The sequence below is a fragment of the Mercenaria mercenaria genome, chromosome 8, assembly GCF_021730395.1.
Source record: "Mercenaria mercenaria strain notata chromosome 8, MADL_Memer_1, whole genome shotgun sequence".
NCBI classification, from domain to species: domain Eukaryota; kingdom Metazoa; phylum Mollusca; class Bivalvia; order Venerida; family Veneridae; genus Mercenaria; species Mercenaria mercenaria.
In genome coordinates this window covers 86,016,347-86,034,328 of record NC_069368.1, presented here as the reverse complement: position 1 = coordinate 86,034,328, position 17,982 = coordinate 86,016,347, and the positions used below count along the sequence as shown (strand labels likewise).

The window sequence follows — 17,982 nt, the reverse complement described above, 5'->3', positions numbered from 1 at the left end:
AAAAAAATCTTAATTTGATCATCATCCTTACTTTATTTTGATAAGATAACTTTAGAAGGCATTTTAGTGTTTTTAGTTTTTTCGAAACCGAAAATTAGACAGCATTTGAGGGCTTACGTATGTCTAACTAAAAGAAACTTACACTTCCCAGCAATATAACAATGCGCAATATTTTAATTCAGTTTCTCTGCCACTCTTGTTCTGGCTAAACACTATATACAATTTTATTGTCAAGGTTACTTTTGTACTTTACATTTGATATATATAATATAGTTATTCCTATTTGTGACCATGGTCCTTCTTTTTAGTAGTAAATATTGGAATTTTAAAGAAGTAAAATCTTCTTAAGTTTCAAAAGCAAATGGGATTTACATCAGTTATTTCAGCTAGCAGTTGGATTCGACTGATTTGCTCATGGAAATTATTTAAAAAGCCATATGGATCTTCTTTCACGAACAACAAATATTTCAAAAATATGTAAAAATCATATATAACTATATTTACTTTAAAGCAAAACACTTTTCTTTATGTGGATTGTTTCTTTAATATATAGTATATCTTTAGTATATGCAGCTGTAAAGATTATTGTTTGCAAATATTTTTCATGTGTTGTCCAATAACAAATAATAGAAATATGCATTTATCTATGTTTGACTCTCGCGTTGTTAATATAGATCTGATAACAATATAAATTAACTTAAGATGTAGAAGTTTGGTCCTGATTTCTTAAAATCATTTTATGTTTAACGTGAAGCTTAAATGCAGATATTCAGTTATAGCAGGAACAAAGTTAAAAATCTTACATATTACAGCTTACACTTTTGGCAAAGGAGATTAGTAAGCAAATTAGACAACTTCTCTTGCCAAAATTAAACATTATAGAATAGATCAGTTTAGAGCACTAAGAAAACAAACAAATTCCATATTTCATTTTGCTGTACTTGTGTATCTTGATTTACTCATATCTGGCTCGCAGTTTTTGGTGAGATACGCGTTGTTTGTGTTCTGTTAAATATCTAAAAAAATATTTGAAATATAGCTCTAAAATTTTGATATGACGTGAAATATCCAAAAAGTAAAAATTGTAAAAATAATCTGATGTTCACTTATGACCCTAACCCAACGCCTTGACGGACTACTGTTTCAAGTATTTGTACAATATGCATTTGTCGCAAGGCCAGACACCAATTTTATTTTTGTATCTGTCTATTGTGTAATATACGCGTTGTCTTTGTGTATTGTCTTCCATATATTCAAAATAAACGTAATTTTCCAAAAAATCAATAAATGGTAAAATCAATCTGATTTGCACTTTCCCTACCCACACGTCCTATGCGGACTCAGTTAGATATTTGGTACAATATTTTTTGTCGCAGGGCCAGACACCAATTTTATTTTTTGTATCTGTCTATTGTGTAATATACGCGTTGTCTTTGTGTATTGTCTTCCATATACATTTCCAATACATTAATTCGTTTGTCATTTTCATTTTCATATTAATTAACCATGGAGACGGGCATCAAACGTATTTGACTTTCCCCGCACTCCAATGTCACATATGCGCACTTCAGTAGATAGAGAATGTTGTGGTTCACGCCATATTTTTTCTTGTTCGTGTATGCACATCTCAGTAATTAGAGAATATTGTGGTTCACGCTAATTTGTTTCTTGTTCCTGTCTTACGACAATGACCCATTTTAGTACCCATCCAACCCAAGGTACGGCATTAGTGACCAGTGTACCGTTTTGATATGGAGGTGTTCGAATTCATGGGTTGTGTATTTTGGGTGCGAAATTTGTCAACTAAAGAGTTTTACCGAGAGTGACGTCATTTTGTAAACTAGGGATTGCCCTAGTTTGTTTCGAGCTCTGAAAAATATGATAAACTTAAGTGCACACAACTAATATTAAATCAGAAACAAAATGGATTCAGATAAACAACATGAACCGGTTTTAAGATGATTCATATCAACAGAGTGAGTTTGACCAGGATTTGAGGAAATGAACTTGACAATCAACATTGAGAATGATTTGCTGTTTTCACACTTCTGAATTTCAGAAATGACAGTTATTTTCAGTGTATTTTAGGACATTAAAGTATCTAGATTTGAGATATTATCAATTCCATTGTGAAAAAGTTTTCCTTACAGTAATTATCAGTTTTGTTTAATCATACATCTGATAAGTTTAGAATCACGAAACTGGAGGTTTGTTATTTTTCGGCTAGAGTCAGGGTCTCAAAACTGAAAGTTTTTTATCGACATAAATTAAGCGCGTGATCGCACAATTTAGAGACAACATCCAAAAGTTCACGTTGTTTTCTATTCTACTTTTAAATATACACACATCAAAATACTAAAGTGATACAATATAGTATTTTAACAAGTTTTAACAAGTAGCACATTGAGTTTCAAGTTTTACTGGTAGACATTGAAATGAATTACAAATTTAAATATCTCCTAGTGAAATATAGAGAACTTATTTTTGATATATTTTTCTAAGTTGCTGATTCATGACAGTCCTTGCAAAAAATAGAATCACTTTTAATTTGTCATATTTAAACTTTTGTTAACACTTATCTAGAACGGATTCACCACAATTACAACATTGTGTGTATTGGATAAAAAATTCGCGTCGCGAAAATATGCGACATTTGATTTTTATGGTGTAAGAACTATCTGTCAACAGAATTTTGGTACTTTATTTGACAAATGTTGATGTATCTTTGTATTGTGGGAGGTACATACCATTTTCTGGCAGAATCATGCATTTAATTGTTACCAAATTGCAGACAGTCATGTACCAAAAATAGTAACGGGTTGGGTTTTCTAATAGTTATTTGCGTGATATCATTAGCGAACAAAACTTACTATACAAGAATTTCCTTAAATAATCAAATATTTTATTCCTATTGTTTTTGTTTTTTTGTTTTTTTCAGGTTGAATTTTTTCACATTGTTTATTTCATTGCCAACCCTTGCATTTCATCTAGCAAAGTGTTGGTGAGAAATTTAACCTTTACTAACTTTTCCTCTATTCATTCAGTAAATAGAATCTGCTGGTCTTTTTCTTAGCAAAATCTTTCGAAATATATATATACATGTGTAGTATATCCAAGTGGGCATTCCTATAAATCTCCTAATTGTGTATGTGAAATTTATTTTGTGTGTTTCCCATATATCATCTATAATGGTGTCGTGTCTGACTAAGAAAGGTAGTGATTAGCGTTAGATCATAGGTTTGTTTTGTGGATTGATAATTAGTGGTGACAAATTTCTGTTGTAAACTTGTGATTTTTTGTGCATTTGCTGACGAATGTCTTTGATGAAGTGGAACAACAGTACAAAATTTATATTCGAAGAAAAAATCTTTGGTATATTCAAAGAAACATTTTGGTTTGCTTGAAATACCCGCCTATTTGTTGTTGTGTTTTTTTTTGCCACTCCTGTATTTGGCAAATTCAGCCTATATTTATTCCCGCTTCACAAAAATAAAAATTGTTTTAAATTGTTGTATTGACTAACTGTTTCAATGTTAGTATGAATTTATTTCATATCAGTACTAGTATTTTTGTAAAAATGTATGGAAAGATTGCGGTCTTTAGCCATGGCAAGAAATTTTATCATTTTGACATGGCATTTTTTCCAATTTTCTAGAAAAATGCATGTTTTCTCTATTTCTGCACATATGTTTAGGTAAAATTGTAACTATTTATATCATTATCTCATTTTTAGCTCACCTGTCAAATAGTGACAAGGTGAGCTTTTGTGATCACCCTTCGTCTGTCGTCCTCGTCTGTGCGTCCGTCCGTCCGTCCGACAACAATTTCTTGTCTGCACGATAGAGGTTTCATTTCTGATTTTATTTGAACCAAACTTGCATACAACTTGTATCACCATAAGATCTTGGTTTCTTTGTTGAACTGGCCAGATTTCATTATGGGTTCCAGAGTTATGGCCCCTGAAAGGGTCAAAATTAACTATTTTGACATTGTCTGCACAATAGCAGCTTTATTTATGATTTTATTTTTACCAAACTTGCACACAACTTGTATCACTATAAGATCTTAGTTTCTTTCTTGAACTGGTCAGATTCCATTATGGGTTCTAGAGTTATGTCCCCTGAAATGGCCAAAATTAGCTATTTTGACCATGTCTGCACAATAGCAGCTTCATTTATGATTTTATTTTAACCAAGCTTGCACACAACTTGTGTAACCATAAGATCTTGGTTCGTTTCTTCAACTGGCCAGATTCCTTTATGGGTTCCAGAGTGATGGCCCCTGAAACGGCCAGAATTAGCTACTTTGACTTTGTCTGCACATTAGCAGCTTAATTTATGATTTGAATTTAATCAAACTTGCAAAAAACTTGTGTCACTATAAGATCTCGGTTCCTTTCTTCAACTGGCCAGATCCCATTATGGGTTTCAGAGTTATGTCCCCTGAAAGGGCCAAAATTAGCTATTTTGACATTTTCTGCACAATAGCAGCTTCATTTATGATTTGACTTTAACCAATCTTGCAAACAACTTGAATCACCACAAGATCTTGGTTCCTTTCTTGAACTGGCCAGATCCCGTTATGTGTTCCAGAGTTATGGCCCCTTAAATGTCCAAAATTTGCTATTTTGGCTTTTGCAGCCATATAGAGACTTCATTTATGGTTTGATTTGATACAAACTTTCAAAATATCTTCAACAACAATAAATCTTGGATTCAATGACGAATCTGTCAGATCCAATCATAGGTTCCAGGGTTATTTTATATCTTATTACCTCCCCTTATTGTATTCAAAATGGATTTATATCAGTAAGTACTTATAGGACTTATTTGAAATGTCAAATAAAGTTTTCCTGTAAGAAAATATCAAATATATTTCAATCTAATATTTCAATATTTCGCTTAAAATAGAATATAAAGAAAGGTTTAAATTTCACAGAAGCAATGTCAGTTCGTCAGTCCGTAACTTTTAGCACCAGTGCCGTATCTTCAAATATATATAATAATCCCACGACATGAATATAGCTTATGTACAAACTATGTTTTTGTAGTCTGAGATCATTGCCAAATGTCAAACTTTAAATGTTTAATAAGCAAAAAAGAATTCTGTCTCATAGATTAAATTCAAACGATAAAACTTGGATTAAATGTTATTGTGATGATTTGTCGTACTATTGTGGTGATCGTACGCATTATATTGTTTCTGTTTAGAACAACACATATATTACTCGAACTTATATCGTCGACATTTTTTACGCCGATGATCTCTCATTCTTATTACGTCACTGTAGTCTCATTTCATTCAGGGATACGTACCGGTGTCAGATTATTGGAAAGCAGGCGGGCTAATTCAAAGTGCATTGGCGCAATTACAGTTGCATTTATATGAAACTATTATCAACTGACAACATTTGAATACAGAAACTATTTTGCGGTGAGATATTGCTCCATATCATATTATTTTCATTTGCTTGTTCCTTTTTGAGTGCGTTTGATAACCTGGACAAATCGAGCTCGACTTTGCACTGTCCTAAATGTTGGGTTGGGAATCACTAATGATTAAGCCGGTTTTCAGACGTGACCGAGATGGACGTAATGCCAGACTGAAATAAAACTACAGCGATAATTACGTCACAAATTGGACTTTCAGACTGAAATAAATTAACAGGATAGTCACGTCACAGAAGTGACTAATTATTCCCTACCTAGCTTGGAAAGATATTATCCAGGTAAGAGATCGACTTATCTTTTCCATAGGAAGGAAAAATTACACATGCGCATTTTAATGTCATTTTAGGCGTCACATTATAAAGAAGTAGTGTATGATCAGGTTTCATTAACGGTAGGCAAGACAAATGATCTAACTGAGTTAGTGCTCAGTTTTCCATTCCATACTGTATCTTAGTAATGGGAAAAGCCTGGCTTACACGATTAGTCATATAAAGGTTCTTATATAGATCTACATATATTTTCAACTAATGGACATTTTGCGAATTTCGCAATGTATTATGTCCTCGTGTATTTTTTACATTTTTATAAAGTTACAACTCAGTCATATAGAATCTATTTACCGGATTTTGTTAGTGAATTTCGTCTACTTGAACCTAGACCTAGCTTTACTTTCTTTTTATAGATCTATATGAGAAAAATATACAAGTTCCTTTCATTTTTTGAAATATATAATTATCTACACAATAAGTACGGTGAATACTAGTACTCGAATATGTCGTGTCTAAATCTAAAATGGATTATTTTGTGGGATCGGTAGCCACTGTTTAAGCAATTTAACTTCGGTTCCAGTGGAATTTGAATCTAAGGACAGATCGGTGCATGGTAGTCCAACTCGTGACGCAATCATCACTTTCATTTCATTTCGATCTGATGTTACGTCCAACGTAATCATTAGTGCTTTACATCCGAACATCCGAACAAAAATCAAAAACTTCACAGTATGCAAAACGGAAGAAACATTTTAATTTGACGTAATCTCGTGAAAAGAAACGTTATTTGACATTTATCTGCATAAGACCTACAGATAAACAGCTATCACACGAACACACGGCACTTAGCACAGTGTGAAGTCGTGCTCGATTTGTTCACCCAACTTTAGCGGGTGTTCATGACGGGACAAACACATGATAGTAGATATGAATAGATATGAATAGATTTCTCCCTAGATCTGTTTTGTTCTCAAATGTTTACTTTATTTTTAAATCATTTTAAATATACAAATAACTGCCTGCGTAAATACACTTAGAATTAGCCTGACATGTTGTGTTCCCCATTATCTGCTATCCGGTACCGGTACCTGACGGTGAATAAAATGCGCCAACAGTGACGTAATAAAGCTGTGACGCCACCAATGACGAAAAACAAATCGATAATACAGGTCAGTGGATGAATTACTTCAGGTCCTGCAAAATGCTCATCATGACGCAATATATCGTGTCTTGCACAAGAATAAATTTGCTGTTCGCAATTAAATCATCATTATGCTTGCAACCAAGATTGAAAAACTTAGGTACCTCAATTACGCCGATTTTTAAAAGACGGACCGTCAGGAGAGATAACCTGAGTCACGGATTGGGAATAGGTGCATGGATACGACACAACTGCAAAGGTAATATTTCGTTTTACATCAAAGTCCAGTCAGTAAATTTGACTCACCTTTTGAGGTTTATTGTTTCTGGAATGTATAACTTTTAATTACAATTCAGATATTGTATAATTAAGATTGAATCCGTAAATAGAATTGTAATAGAGATGCCAAAATCACAGAGGTCTACAAACACTTCTTACTATCGAATTCTTTCTACTTGTATCATATTTACAATGACGCATAAAGAATTTCTTTATTCAAAGTGATGATTTTATTTTTGTGGCAAATCAGACTTCGAGCTCCCAGTGGTGAGGGACAATTGATTCGAAGTCAGCGAGTTTAACCATTTGTATAAAGCTAAATTTACGGTCATTGGGCATCACACACGACGTATTTGTTATTCATACTGGATGCAATGATTCATTAAATTGTTTAGGCTGATTTAAAAGTTATGCCCCTACGTTTCAATTTCTTTGATGAAAATGATTGATTATGTTACTGGAGTTACAACTATGGCGTTGCACTTAATCTTAATACACTGAAAAGTCTTCGTTACTTTTTTAATAATTGTAAATTCAATGTCAAGAGAATTGTAAAACAAGAGGGCCAAGATGGCCCTAGGTCGCTCACCTGAGAAACACACAATAACAGTGTAAACATGTTTGACCTAATGATTTCATGGAAATAAATATTTTGGCCAATTTTCATTAAGAATTGACTACAAATGTGGTCTCTTGGGTTTAAACAATTATTTTCTTAGATATGATCTAGTGACCTAGTTTTTGATCCCATATGACCCATAATCTAACTTGACCTAGATTTCATCAATGCAATCATTCTGACCAAATTTCATGAAGATCAATAAAAAAAAAATACAGCCTCTATTGCATACACAAGGTTTTCTTTGATTTGACCTAGTGACTAAGTTTTTGACCCCAGATAACCCATATTCCAACCTGCCCTAGATTTTATCAAGGTTATCATTCTGACCAAATTTCATGAAGATCAATTGAAAAATACAGCCTCTATCGCATACACAATGTTTTTCTTTGATTTGACCTAGTTTTTTGAACCCAGATGACCCATTTTCGAACTCTGCCTAGATTGCATCAAGATAATCATTATGACAAAAATTCATGAAGATCAATTGAAAAATACAGCCTCTATCGCATACACAATTTTTTTCTTTGATTTGACCTAGTGACCTAGTTTTTTACCCTGGATGACCCATTTTCAAATTCAGCCTAGATTTTATCAAGATAATCATTCTGACCAAATTTCATTAAGATCAGTTGAAAAATACAGCCTCTATCGCATACACAAGCTAAATGTTGACGGACAGACAGACGACAGACACCAGACGTCAGACGGACGCCGGACATCGAGCGACCAGAAAAACTCAACTTGCTCAGGTGATCTAAAAAATAGGTAAAACTTAACTGATGAAAGACACTGTGCACAGTCCTGACGTTCTGGCACTTGGCGTTTGATGTCATTTTTTATAGTTTAAAATTACAAGACATGCTTAGGACAAGAACGCGGGGGATATGACTAGGACGGCAGAAAAGCTGACAAATATGTGCTTAGTCCACATTTCCTGAAGAGTGACGCAAGTAAGAAGGAGGAAAGAAGGATTTTCATAGAAACACGATTACCTATGATAATTGTACTGTCGTGCCATCACCATCGTGTCTGAGGTCGGATCGCGTGTACCTGATGTGACAACGATGGTCCTTGCACTCCATCGTAGTTAATAGCTAATTTCTAATATAATATCATAAATCATCTCCCCATATTTTCCTTTGGAATCATCCGTAGTTTTATCAGATTATCAGTTTGTCGTAATTTTGAAAAAGGAAAGATTGAGATTAAACGTTTTTTCGTAAAAATACCTTTCAATATTTCAATAAAAGCAGTCTTACATTAAATAGCTTGTACTTCGGATATAATTTTTTCAAACATTCAACATTGGACAATATTTTTTGGTTCAAACGATTCTCAGGACAAAAAAAAGGAGACTACTTAATAGGCATTTATGTCCAATGGGTTATCTATGATGATTGCATCTGTACGAACCCTCGCGCAATTTTGTGTAAACTAAATTAATGTGCGAGTCGGATGTTTGGCCATGTCTAAAATAATAGCCTAAGATACATAGAGTGAATCAAATAAGAAGCTGCGTTATTAAAACGCAAACTCATGACCCGGGTATATGACCAAAGATTTTTTGAGGTTTTTAATTTAAAGTGAAGGTCATATGAAAGTCAATGTCATCTATATAAAAGTCAGTTTGTAGGTCTTGCCACAAGGTGTATGAACTAAATTGTGTCATCTATGTTAGCTGTAAGACCAAAAATGTTTGTTAAGGTTTTAAATTTGAAGGTGAAGGACATAGAAAGGTCAAGGTCATCTATATATTGGTCAGTGTGTAGTAGGTCTTGCCACAAGGATCGTTGAGTGCGAGGATGAACTAAATCAGTTAATTTCAATATAATTTCTTGTTTCACATTTGCATTTCATAAATATTGGGATATTTCAACTACAAGAGGCAAGTTTTAAAAACAGCCTAAAGCTTCGGAATCAAGATAGACAAAGGGAGGTAGTAATAATTTTATAAACTTGCATTTCTAAATAATGTTGGCAAAATATGTACTTCTCAATTCAAATATTAGACAACTTTAGTATAATTGTGCATATATTCATATTATTCTTAAGCAAAATATGTTTATTTAATTTATACTTATGCTAAAATAACGCCATCTTGGTTGAGCAACCAGGATCGGAAAACACAAATTTTAAAAGTACTTCCAGTTATGGATCTGCTGTGTATTAAGAACTCTGTGAAGACAAATAAGTGTAAATGATCACCTGATTAAGTCCATTCAACAAATCCATTAATTGCCCAAAATCTGATTAACCACCGTTAAAAGGCTCAATTACAGTGCTTACAAAGATAATTGAAAACGGTTATTAACAAAAATAAATTGGTCAATCAATCGTAACATAATGTTAATTGGTGGATTAATAAGAATGCCTTAATAACGTTTTTTTTTTATTGAAAACATGGTATATGCCCCCGCTAAATTTCGAAATGTACAGACATATAGAAGAAATCGATCAAATAAAATCAGCAGCGCGTATAGCAAAAATGTTGAATATGACCACATATATGGCTTTTAAGTAAGTAAACTGGTCTGAAGTCCATACATACCACGTAACAACATTTAATGTAGTTCAACTTGCACTTCATTCTAATACCGTCATGTTACCATCTTAGGTAGCACTTGGAATTGTTTAGACATTTCGCAAGATGGCCGCCTCCATAAAAAACTAGTAGAAATCGCAATCAAACAGAGATCTGAAAATACAAAGCAAAGATCCAACATGTATTTATTAGTTACTTTTATTTTATTTTATAAGATACTTCAGTCTATATACAGCTAACTGTGTTCACGTAGAGATAGCAGCCGTTAGTTTCTGTTTCGAATTTGAGCCTCTAAGTTTGCATGGAAGTTAACATTTTTTTTTTCTATTAATTTTTGTTTGATTTAAAACTTTATATTCGGCATATTCAAATGGATCTATTGATGCTTTATTTAGTACTGCATTATCTCATTTGCATTTTTTGCATTAATTCTACACCAGTTATACTTTACAGAATTAATGCCGAAATCTTGTAGAATATAATTCATTCAATTCATTGAGGCATTTTTCTCTCCGTATAGTATTCCCTCCGATTCATATTATACCTCAAATCACAATGGAATCGTGAGAAAGGGTGTATGACGTAATTTACGCAGGTTTATTATATATTTTATCATAGGAAGTGATAAAAGGTACCTTAACAGTTTACATACATTGCAGGTTAGAATGTTTCATCAATTTCGTAAACCAGTGAGGACTTGAAATAAAGGCTATATAATGTTTTGCAAATCCATCTTTGATACGGTTTTCGTGTTTATACACCAACAATGGCAAGGTTTGCAGAGCGAAATAGAAAGAACATGTTAAACATGTTAAATGTTCGGATAAAAGCAAATATGCGTTTCTTTAGGATAGACTGGCATTTTACTAGGAACTATTTAACTTTCTATTTCCCTTTTTTCGGTTATTGATTATAGACTTTTCGTGAGTAGTAGACGTATGAAAAAGTGTTTTGCAAATAAGATTTTGAGAGTTTTTTATAGCGTAAAACAAAGGGGACCTTTAATCTGAAACCAAAAAAAATAGACATGTTTGTCTCCATATAGCCGGTACTGGGTTGGTGCGCTGTAAAACCCAAATCAACGTCAAAATCAACATCATTTGTGCTATGTTAGCCATATTTCTATCATTGTTATTACTTATATATGTTTCGAAGGTTTCCTTGTTTTCTTTAAAAAAAAAGGTGATTGTTTTCCTTGACTGATACAAAATAACAGCTAAAACATATTTCGAAAGACAATTGTTTTACATCTATTTTAGCCATAAAAAGCAATACATTCTCAATAAACAGGTTGATTTATTTATCTATTTCTTCCTTTTTTCAAATTACTGTTACATTAATATTCCTGTTATTTCATTGCTTATTAATGCTCATCAATGTATAAACATATAGTACAATTAAAACATCAAATAATAATTTATACAAATTAAGTACATTGCCACCCTAAGATATAATAACTAACGCTTCTTAATCCCTTGTATATACAAATGGACGATACTTTTATCAATGAGGTGTCATAAACGTTTGACCTTTATTTAGCTTAAGGACAATTGAATATTAACATGATCGACTGATAAATGTATAGTTGCCTTTTTAAAAAAGTAATAAAAAACAGACGCCTTACAAGACAATCAAATACACAATTGCATGTTTTCTTAAGGTAGACTTTTGGAGTATTCTGTCGTAAATTTTATTTCAAATAAAAGAGTTATAACTAAGGAACATACGTTATTCTATATGAATACATGTAGACAAAATAGTCTTATTTTAACGCATTTATGTAATGAATTAACACTGAGACATATTATAACAAATTTGACAGTTTTTATACAATGCCGTCTTGATACGAATTTTAAGAATAAAATATAAAGGATTTCATCTAAAAACAATGATAAATTAGGCTTAAAAATCCTGTAACATATGCCTCGAAGAAAAAAAAACGTAACTTGTCTAAAGCAAACCGGTAAATCTAATAATATGAAATTATTTTTGAATCAAACATACACAACTTTTAAAAGAATATTCGCATAAGTCGGTGTGATCAATGCTCTTTTGGTTCTTTTCTGTATGGACGAATAAAAATCGGTTAGATCATTCAGCACCAGGTATCACGGTTATTGTAATTCAATAAACGTATTACAGTGATTAACTCTCACACATTGTACACGCATTGTACAAAAGTCTCATGTTTCAAGCGTATTTTATTTTCATGGAGAAGGACTTAGACCCATATAGACAAATATGGCGATACCAGTAACACAATGAAATTAATATTTTCTAATATCTACATAATTTTAAGTCATATCCTGTTTGAGTAACCTTTCATACGTATAATTCCAACTATACAAAATAAAATCTTACATTTACATAGCACCATACAATTGATAATGTACCTGCATGTACAAAATAACATAGGTCGTGTAATACTCTTATACTTTATGGACTATTTATCTTAAACTACTTCTATTTCTTTTGTAATGTTATATACAGACATTTTAAACCATACAATGTCACTTCTTGTTCGAAAATGTGGCATTTAATCTCTGTATAAATAATAAAATACCCACTAAGTACTAAAACAAAATGCATAAGAGTTGTCATAAAATACGCCGTAGTATCATTTCCTCTCACTAGAGCATAAGAAGCAGTAGAAAAAGAGAAATAAATGGCTGCTCGGAAAACTACTTTTATTATTAAATAAAAGCACAGGGCCGTCGCTGGCTTCGAAAAAAGTGGTCAAGCCATTGGACGCCGAGGGAGTGAAAGAGGGGTGGGGTCTCCCCCGAGAACGTTTTTAGATTTGGGATGCCAGTAAGTGCATTTTTCTTGCATCTTCAATGCATTTTCGCGTAAGATTTTCAGTCAATTTCATCATATTTTTCGAGGACAATTATCCAACCTTTACCACATTTTAGTAGATTGCTATCAATGTTGTTGTTGTTGTTTTATAGTAGAGAGTAGTAGAGACGTATGTAGGCATTATGTTCGGTTTAAAGCAATTCTTTAAGATTAGTCCAAACCATCAGAAGAAATGAACTTTCGGTTAGTTTTGTTTCATTACGCCGCGAATAACACAATTTTTTTTAAACAGTTATTATATTTTTAAAATCATAAAAACTAGAGTAAAATTTAATAAATCAAACCCTTAAATTAAACATTTCCTTACCTCCTAAACACAAGTTTTCACTTCGAAATTTAAAGAAAGCTTTATCTGAGTTACACACGAAGTTTGTTTTAACTCCTGCAGACAAAGCTTCAAATAATATTATTATATGACGCATTTACTACACAGAAATATTACAAATAGAACTGAAACATACGAAAACTTATCAGTTATCGCTACAAGATAAATATAATATTGTAAAAAGTCATGTAGATCAATGTATAAATTTTAATGTCGCACTTGACGATAATCTGATGAAGCTCCCTACTCTTTATTGGGTCCCTAAACTACACAAAACTCCATATAAAGCTCGATTCATTGCAAATTCAACCTTATGCACTACGAAAATATCTTTCTACTTCTGTATTCTTGTCTTACTGCAATAAAAGACCACGTGCAGAAGTATTGTTCCAAGGTATATGAGAACTCGGGGGTTAATCTGTTTTGGTCCGTCAAGAACTCTGGAGATGTTATCAAAAAGCTAATAAAAAACACTTCAAATGTTCGACTATAAGTACTTATGACTTTTTTACTCTTTATACTAATTTACCACATAATCTTATAAAAGAAAAACTGGTAGCTTTAATTGAGAAAACATTTTTTAAGAGAAATCGTTAATTATCTGGCATGTAATGAAACAAGAGCATTCTTTTCTAACAGTAAATTTAAGAGATACACCCTGTGGAATTGTGATCAGGTTTGTGCAGCTCTAAGGTTTCTATTAGATAAGATATTTATCAAATTTAGCAAAAAATCTTACAGACAAGTAATTGGTATCCCGATGGGAACTAACTGCGCCCCACTCAGTGCTGATTTATTTTTATACTGTTATGAACGAGATTTCATGCTTAGTTTGTCCACTGAGACACAATTTGAAATTATTGAAGCTTTTACCTCGCGGTATATAGATGATATTTTAAATATGGACAACTTATATTTTTCAGAAATGATGAAACACATTTATCCAAAAGAGTTACAGCTTAACAAGGCTAGTACTTCAGATTTAGAAGCGTCATTTTTGGACTTAGATTTAACAATTGTGAATAATAATCTAGAAACGAAAATATATGATACAAGAGACGATTTTAATTTTGAAATTGTCAACTTCCCCCACCTTGATAGAGATGTCCCTCGAGCAACATCATACGGTGTCTATATTTCACAACTTATTAGTTTTGCAAGAGCTTGCTCAAAGTTAGAGGATTTTAATGATGAAATCTTCATATCACCAAAAATTATTACAACAGGGTTACCGTTATCATAACCTATGGAAAGCTTTCACTAAAGTTTACAACAGATCGTCCGAACTGTTAAAGAAATTTAACACTAACCTTGCAACACTTTTAAAATTTGGTCTTACACACCCGGAATACTATGGAGATGTAGTTTCTAAAATTCAGAAAATTCAATATAGTCCTAATTTTAATCAGATATTTGTAAAATGTGTTAAAAAGTTTATCAAAAGAGGATACAATGCGAAAATCCTGAAGCACATTGCATGCTTGGGGATTGACCCTTCTACAGTAAATCGCTACGCTTTCCTATTGATGGTGCGGTGACTAATAAAGTGTAAGACTCCTTGATGCTGTTCTAACTCCTACAAAAACGGACGGAGGGAGTGGAGTTTTGTCTTGCAGCTTTCTTAGTCGTGCCGTTAAAAGTTAGGCTCTTGGTGCTCTGACTTCAGACAAGTTGTTGAGCACATTGGTGTAATTATACTTTAGATTTACCATAATTTTATGTTTAATTTAATATGATCTGGTATTTTTTTCACTAATGAGCCTTTCTCAGCAGGGAGTCATTTTATTTACATTGTATTGTCTAACTTGTTGAAAATAGGGTAAGTGCGAGGTAGGCATCCCCTTAACGCGTTTAAACCCCCAATTCCCTTTATATAGGTTCTTGACCGTTCCAAGGCAGTGCCCCTATTTTCAACTTTCTGTCCGTCCTGTATTTTGTGTTGAATATGTTGTCTAGTTTGTTGTTAGCGTTTCTTTCCTCTTTCTCCTCATTCCCCCTATCGCCCTCTCCCATCCTTTCCCCTTGCCTTTGCATCCACTTTCCTTTTACTATGAGTAAGTTATCGTGTCCACCTTAATTTTGGTTGCTGGAATCTTTAGGCGGTGCCCGATTGATGTTTTTTCCTGCTTATGTGTGTGCGTGCGTGTGCTTGTGCGTCTGTGTGTCTTGGGCGGTGCCCTACAGTGTTGATATATCTTACTTGTCTGTTTGTTTATCTATGTAAGTTAGTTATATGTGTGCGTGCGTGCGTGCGCGTGCGTGCGTGTGTGTGTGTATTTTGTACGTGAGAGTCTGCGCTGCTGTTGTTTACATTGTAGGGTAACTGTGATTAAGGAACATAGCTTTCCCTTTTTAATATCCACCCTTGTTCTACTTTCCCTTCGACATCTACCCTTACCTTTTATCTTTTATAGATTACAGATTATAATGGGCCTGAGCAGTATCCGCCGGAAGTGAAGGATCACCGAAAGCAGCTTATGCCAGTAATGCTTGGTGCCAGGAAACAAGGCAAGCGGGCAGTCCTTGTAAGAGACAAACTTTATATCAACAATGAATTGTACGGTTCGAAATAGGGATGGATATGGGTAGAGAAAAGTGTGACGATCTGAAAATAATCTCATGGAATGTTGGTGGATTAAATTCTTGTGTAGACGACGAAGATGAGTAAAACTTAATCCAAAATTTTGATTTGATTTTTCTTAGTGAAACATGGCAAAAGAGCGATGACACATTTTCATTGACAGGATATGAATCTATGAACCCTTGTATGTACCCAGGCCTGAAAGTCTAAAATCAAAAAGAGGGCATGGTGGAATTTGCCTATTGTATAAGGAATTTCTATTTCTATATCAGAAATGACGACGACTTGTATTTATGTATATTTCCCCGAGTAATTCTGTTTATTATAGGTCTCTAGGTTTTTATCAGTCACTTGAACAATATATTTAAAAGTGTCTTGAGTACGGAAAAGTGTCAGTAATTGGGGACTTGAACGCTAGATATGGTGATCGGCCCGATATATTACAAGATAGAGAAAATTTTGAAAAGTACATTTCAACTTTAGATAAATGTGAATCTGAGGATTTTACAAATTATATTCCATGTAGATTTTCTATGGACAAAACGATTAATTCTTCTGGAAATAAGTTATTAGATATTTGTTTAAGTTGTTAACGGCCGTATTGGAGACGATGCGGGTATTGGTAGTTATACATGTATGTCAACTACTGGTAATAGCATGATTGATTATGTACTTATTATGCCTTATGATCTTTTTCATGTAATCCATGTGATCAGTGGTTTTATTGTACAAGATTTATACACATGTTCTAGTCATTTTCCAATATAGCTTAATTTGCACATAAATAAAAAATCTACCTGTGTCCAATGAAAGCGAAATAAGTATGATAAGATTATCTGGAATGCTGATAAAAATTATGAATATAAAAGTTTTATCGAAAATGAACTTTTAAATCTTGAAACAATTGTTGAGTGTATAATTTCTGATGATATTGATATAAACACGGGTATTGATTAGTTTTCATCTCTAATGTACGATAAAGCTTACAGCGTTTTCGGAAGGACAACTGAAGTGCCACAGTCTAACAATAGCCGGAAATTTAGGAGTCCCTGGTATACAAAAGAATGCGAAACCGCTAGAGGTGAGCTCTGTTCCATCAATAAAACTTACAATAAGAGTAAACTGACCATTAACGGTACTTTGCTTGTTGAAAAACGTCGCAGGTGCCGTTGGGCTAAGCGCAAGGCACGCGCTAAATTTAAGGCTAATAAAAAAAAAATGCATACTTTAGCTTCTACACAACCTCAGAAATTTTGGAAAGCAATAAAGAAATTAAAATCTGATAAGCCTTAAGGTAGTAGTATTAGTGCGGAAGAATTTTATAATCATTTTAAAAGTGTTTTTTTTTCTGATGATGATGATACATTTATAAATAATGATGCCGACAATTAATTAAGTAGTAATATAAATGTTAATGTTCAGCAACTTGATACTATGTTTACAGCTGACGAAGTTTTAAAATCACTTTCAATGCTGAAAAGTGGTAAAAGTGGAGGTATTGATTGTTTCATCCCTGAGATGTTTATTGAATGTAACTACGTTATTTCGCCATTATTGTGTAAACTATTTAACTATATGTTTTCACATTGTACATATCCTGAGAGTTGGACTAAGGGTGTTATTGTTCCTGTTCCTAAAAAGGTGATCTAAATAATATCAATAACTCTACTAGGTATTACTTTAAATAGCATTTTTGCAAAAGAATTCTCAACCATACTAGATTCAAGACTGTGAAAGTGGGCGGAGGAAAACGGTATGTTAAGTTACTATCAGTTTGGATTTCGTAAAGATAAAAGCACTCTTGACTGTTTTTTAGTTTTAACTCAATAAATGATAAAGTAATTTCGCAAGAAAATAAGAAATCATATTATGCATTTCGTTTGATGTAAAATACAGGAATGGTATATCGTACAA

At 33.0% G+C, this 17,982-nt stretch overlaps 1 protein-coding gene across 1 annotated transcript in view; it reads right to left on the bottom strand.

Moving 5' to 3' along the window:
- LOC123523229 (uncharacterized) overlaps positions 1–17,982 on the bottom strand; it is a 48,718-nt gene that overhangs the window by 27,672 nt on the left and 3,064 nt on the right. Inside the window, exon 2 of the mRNA XM_045300949.2 lies at positions 10,310–10,456. Coding sequence (XP_045156884.2) covers positions 10,310–10,348 — 39 coding nt within the window. The 5' untranslated portion in view covers positions 10,349–10,456. The remainder of the gene's footprint in view (positions 1–10,309; positions 10,457–17,982) is intronic.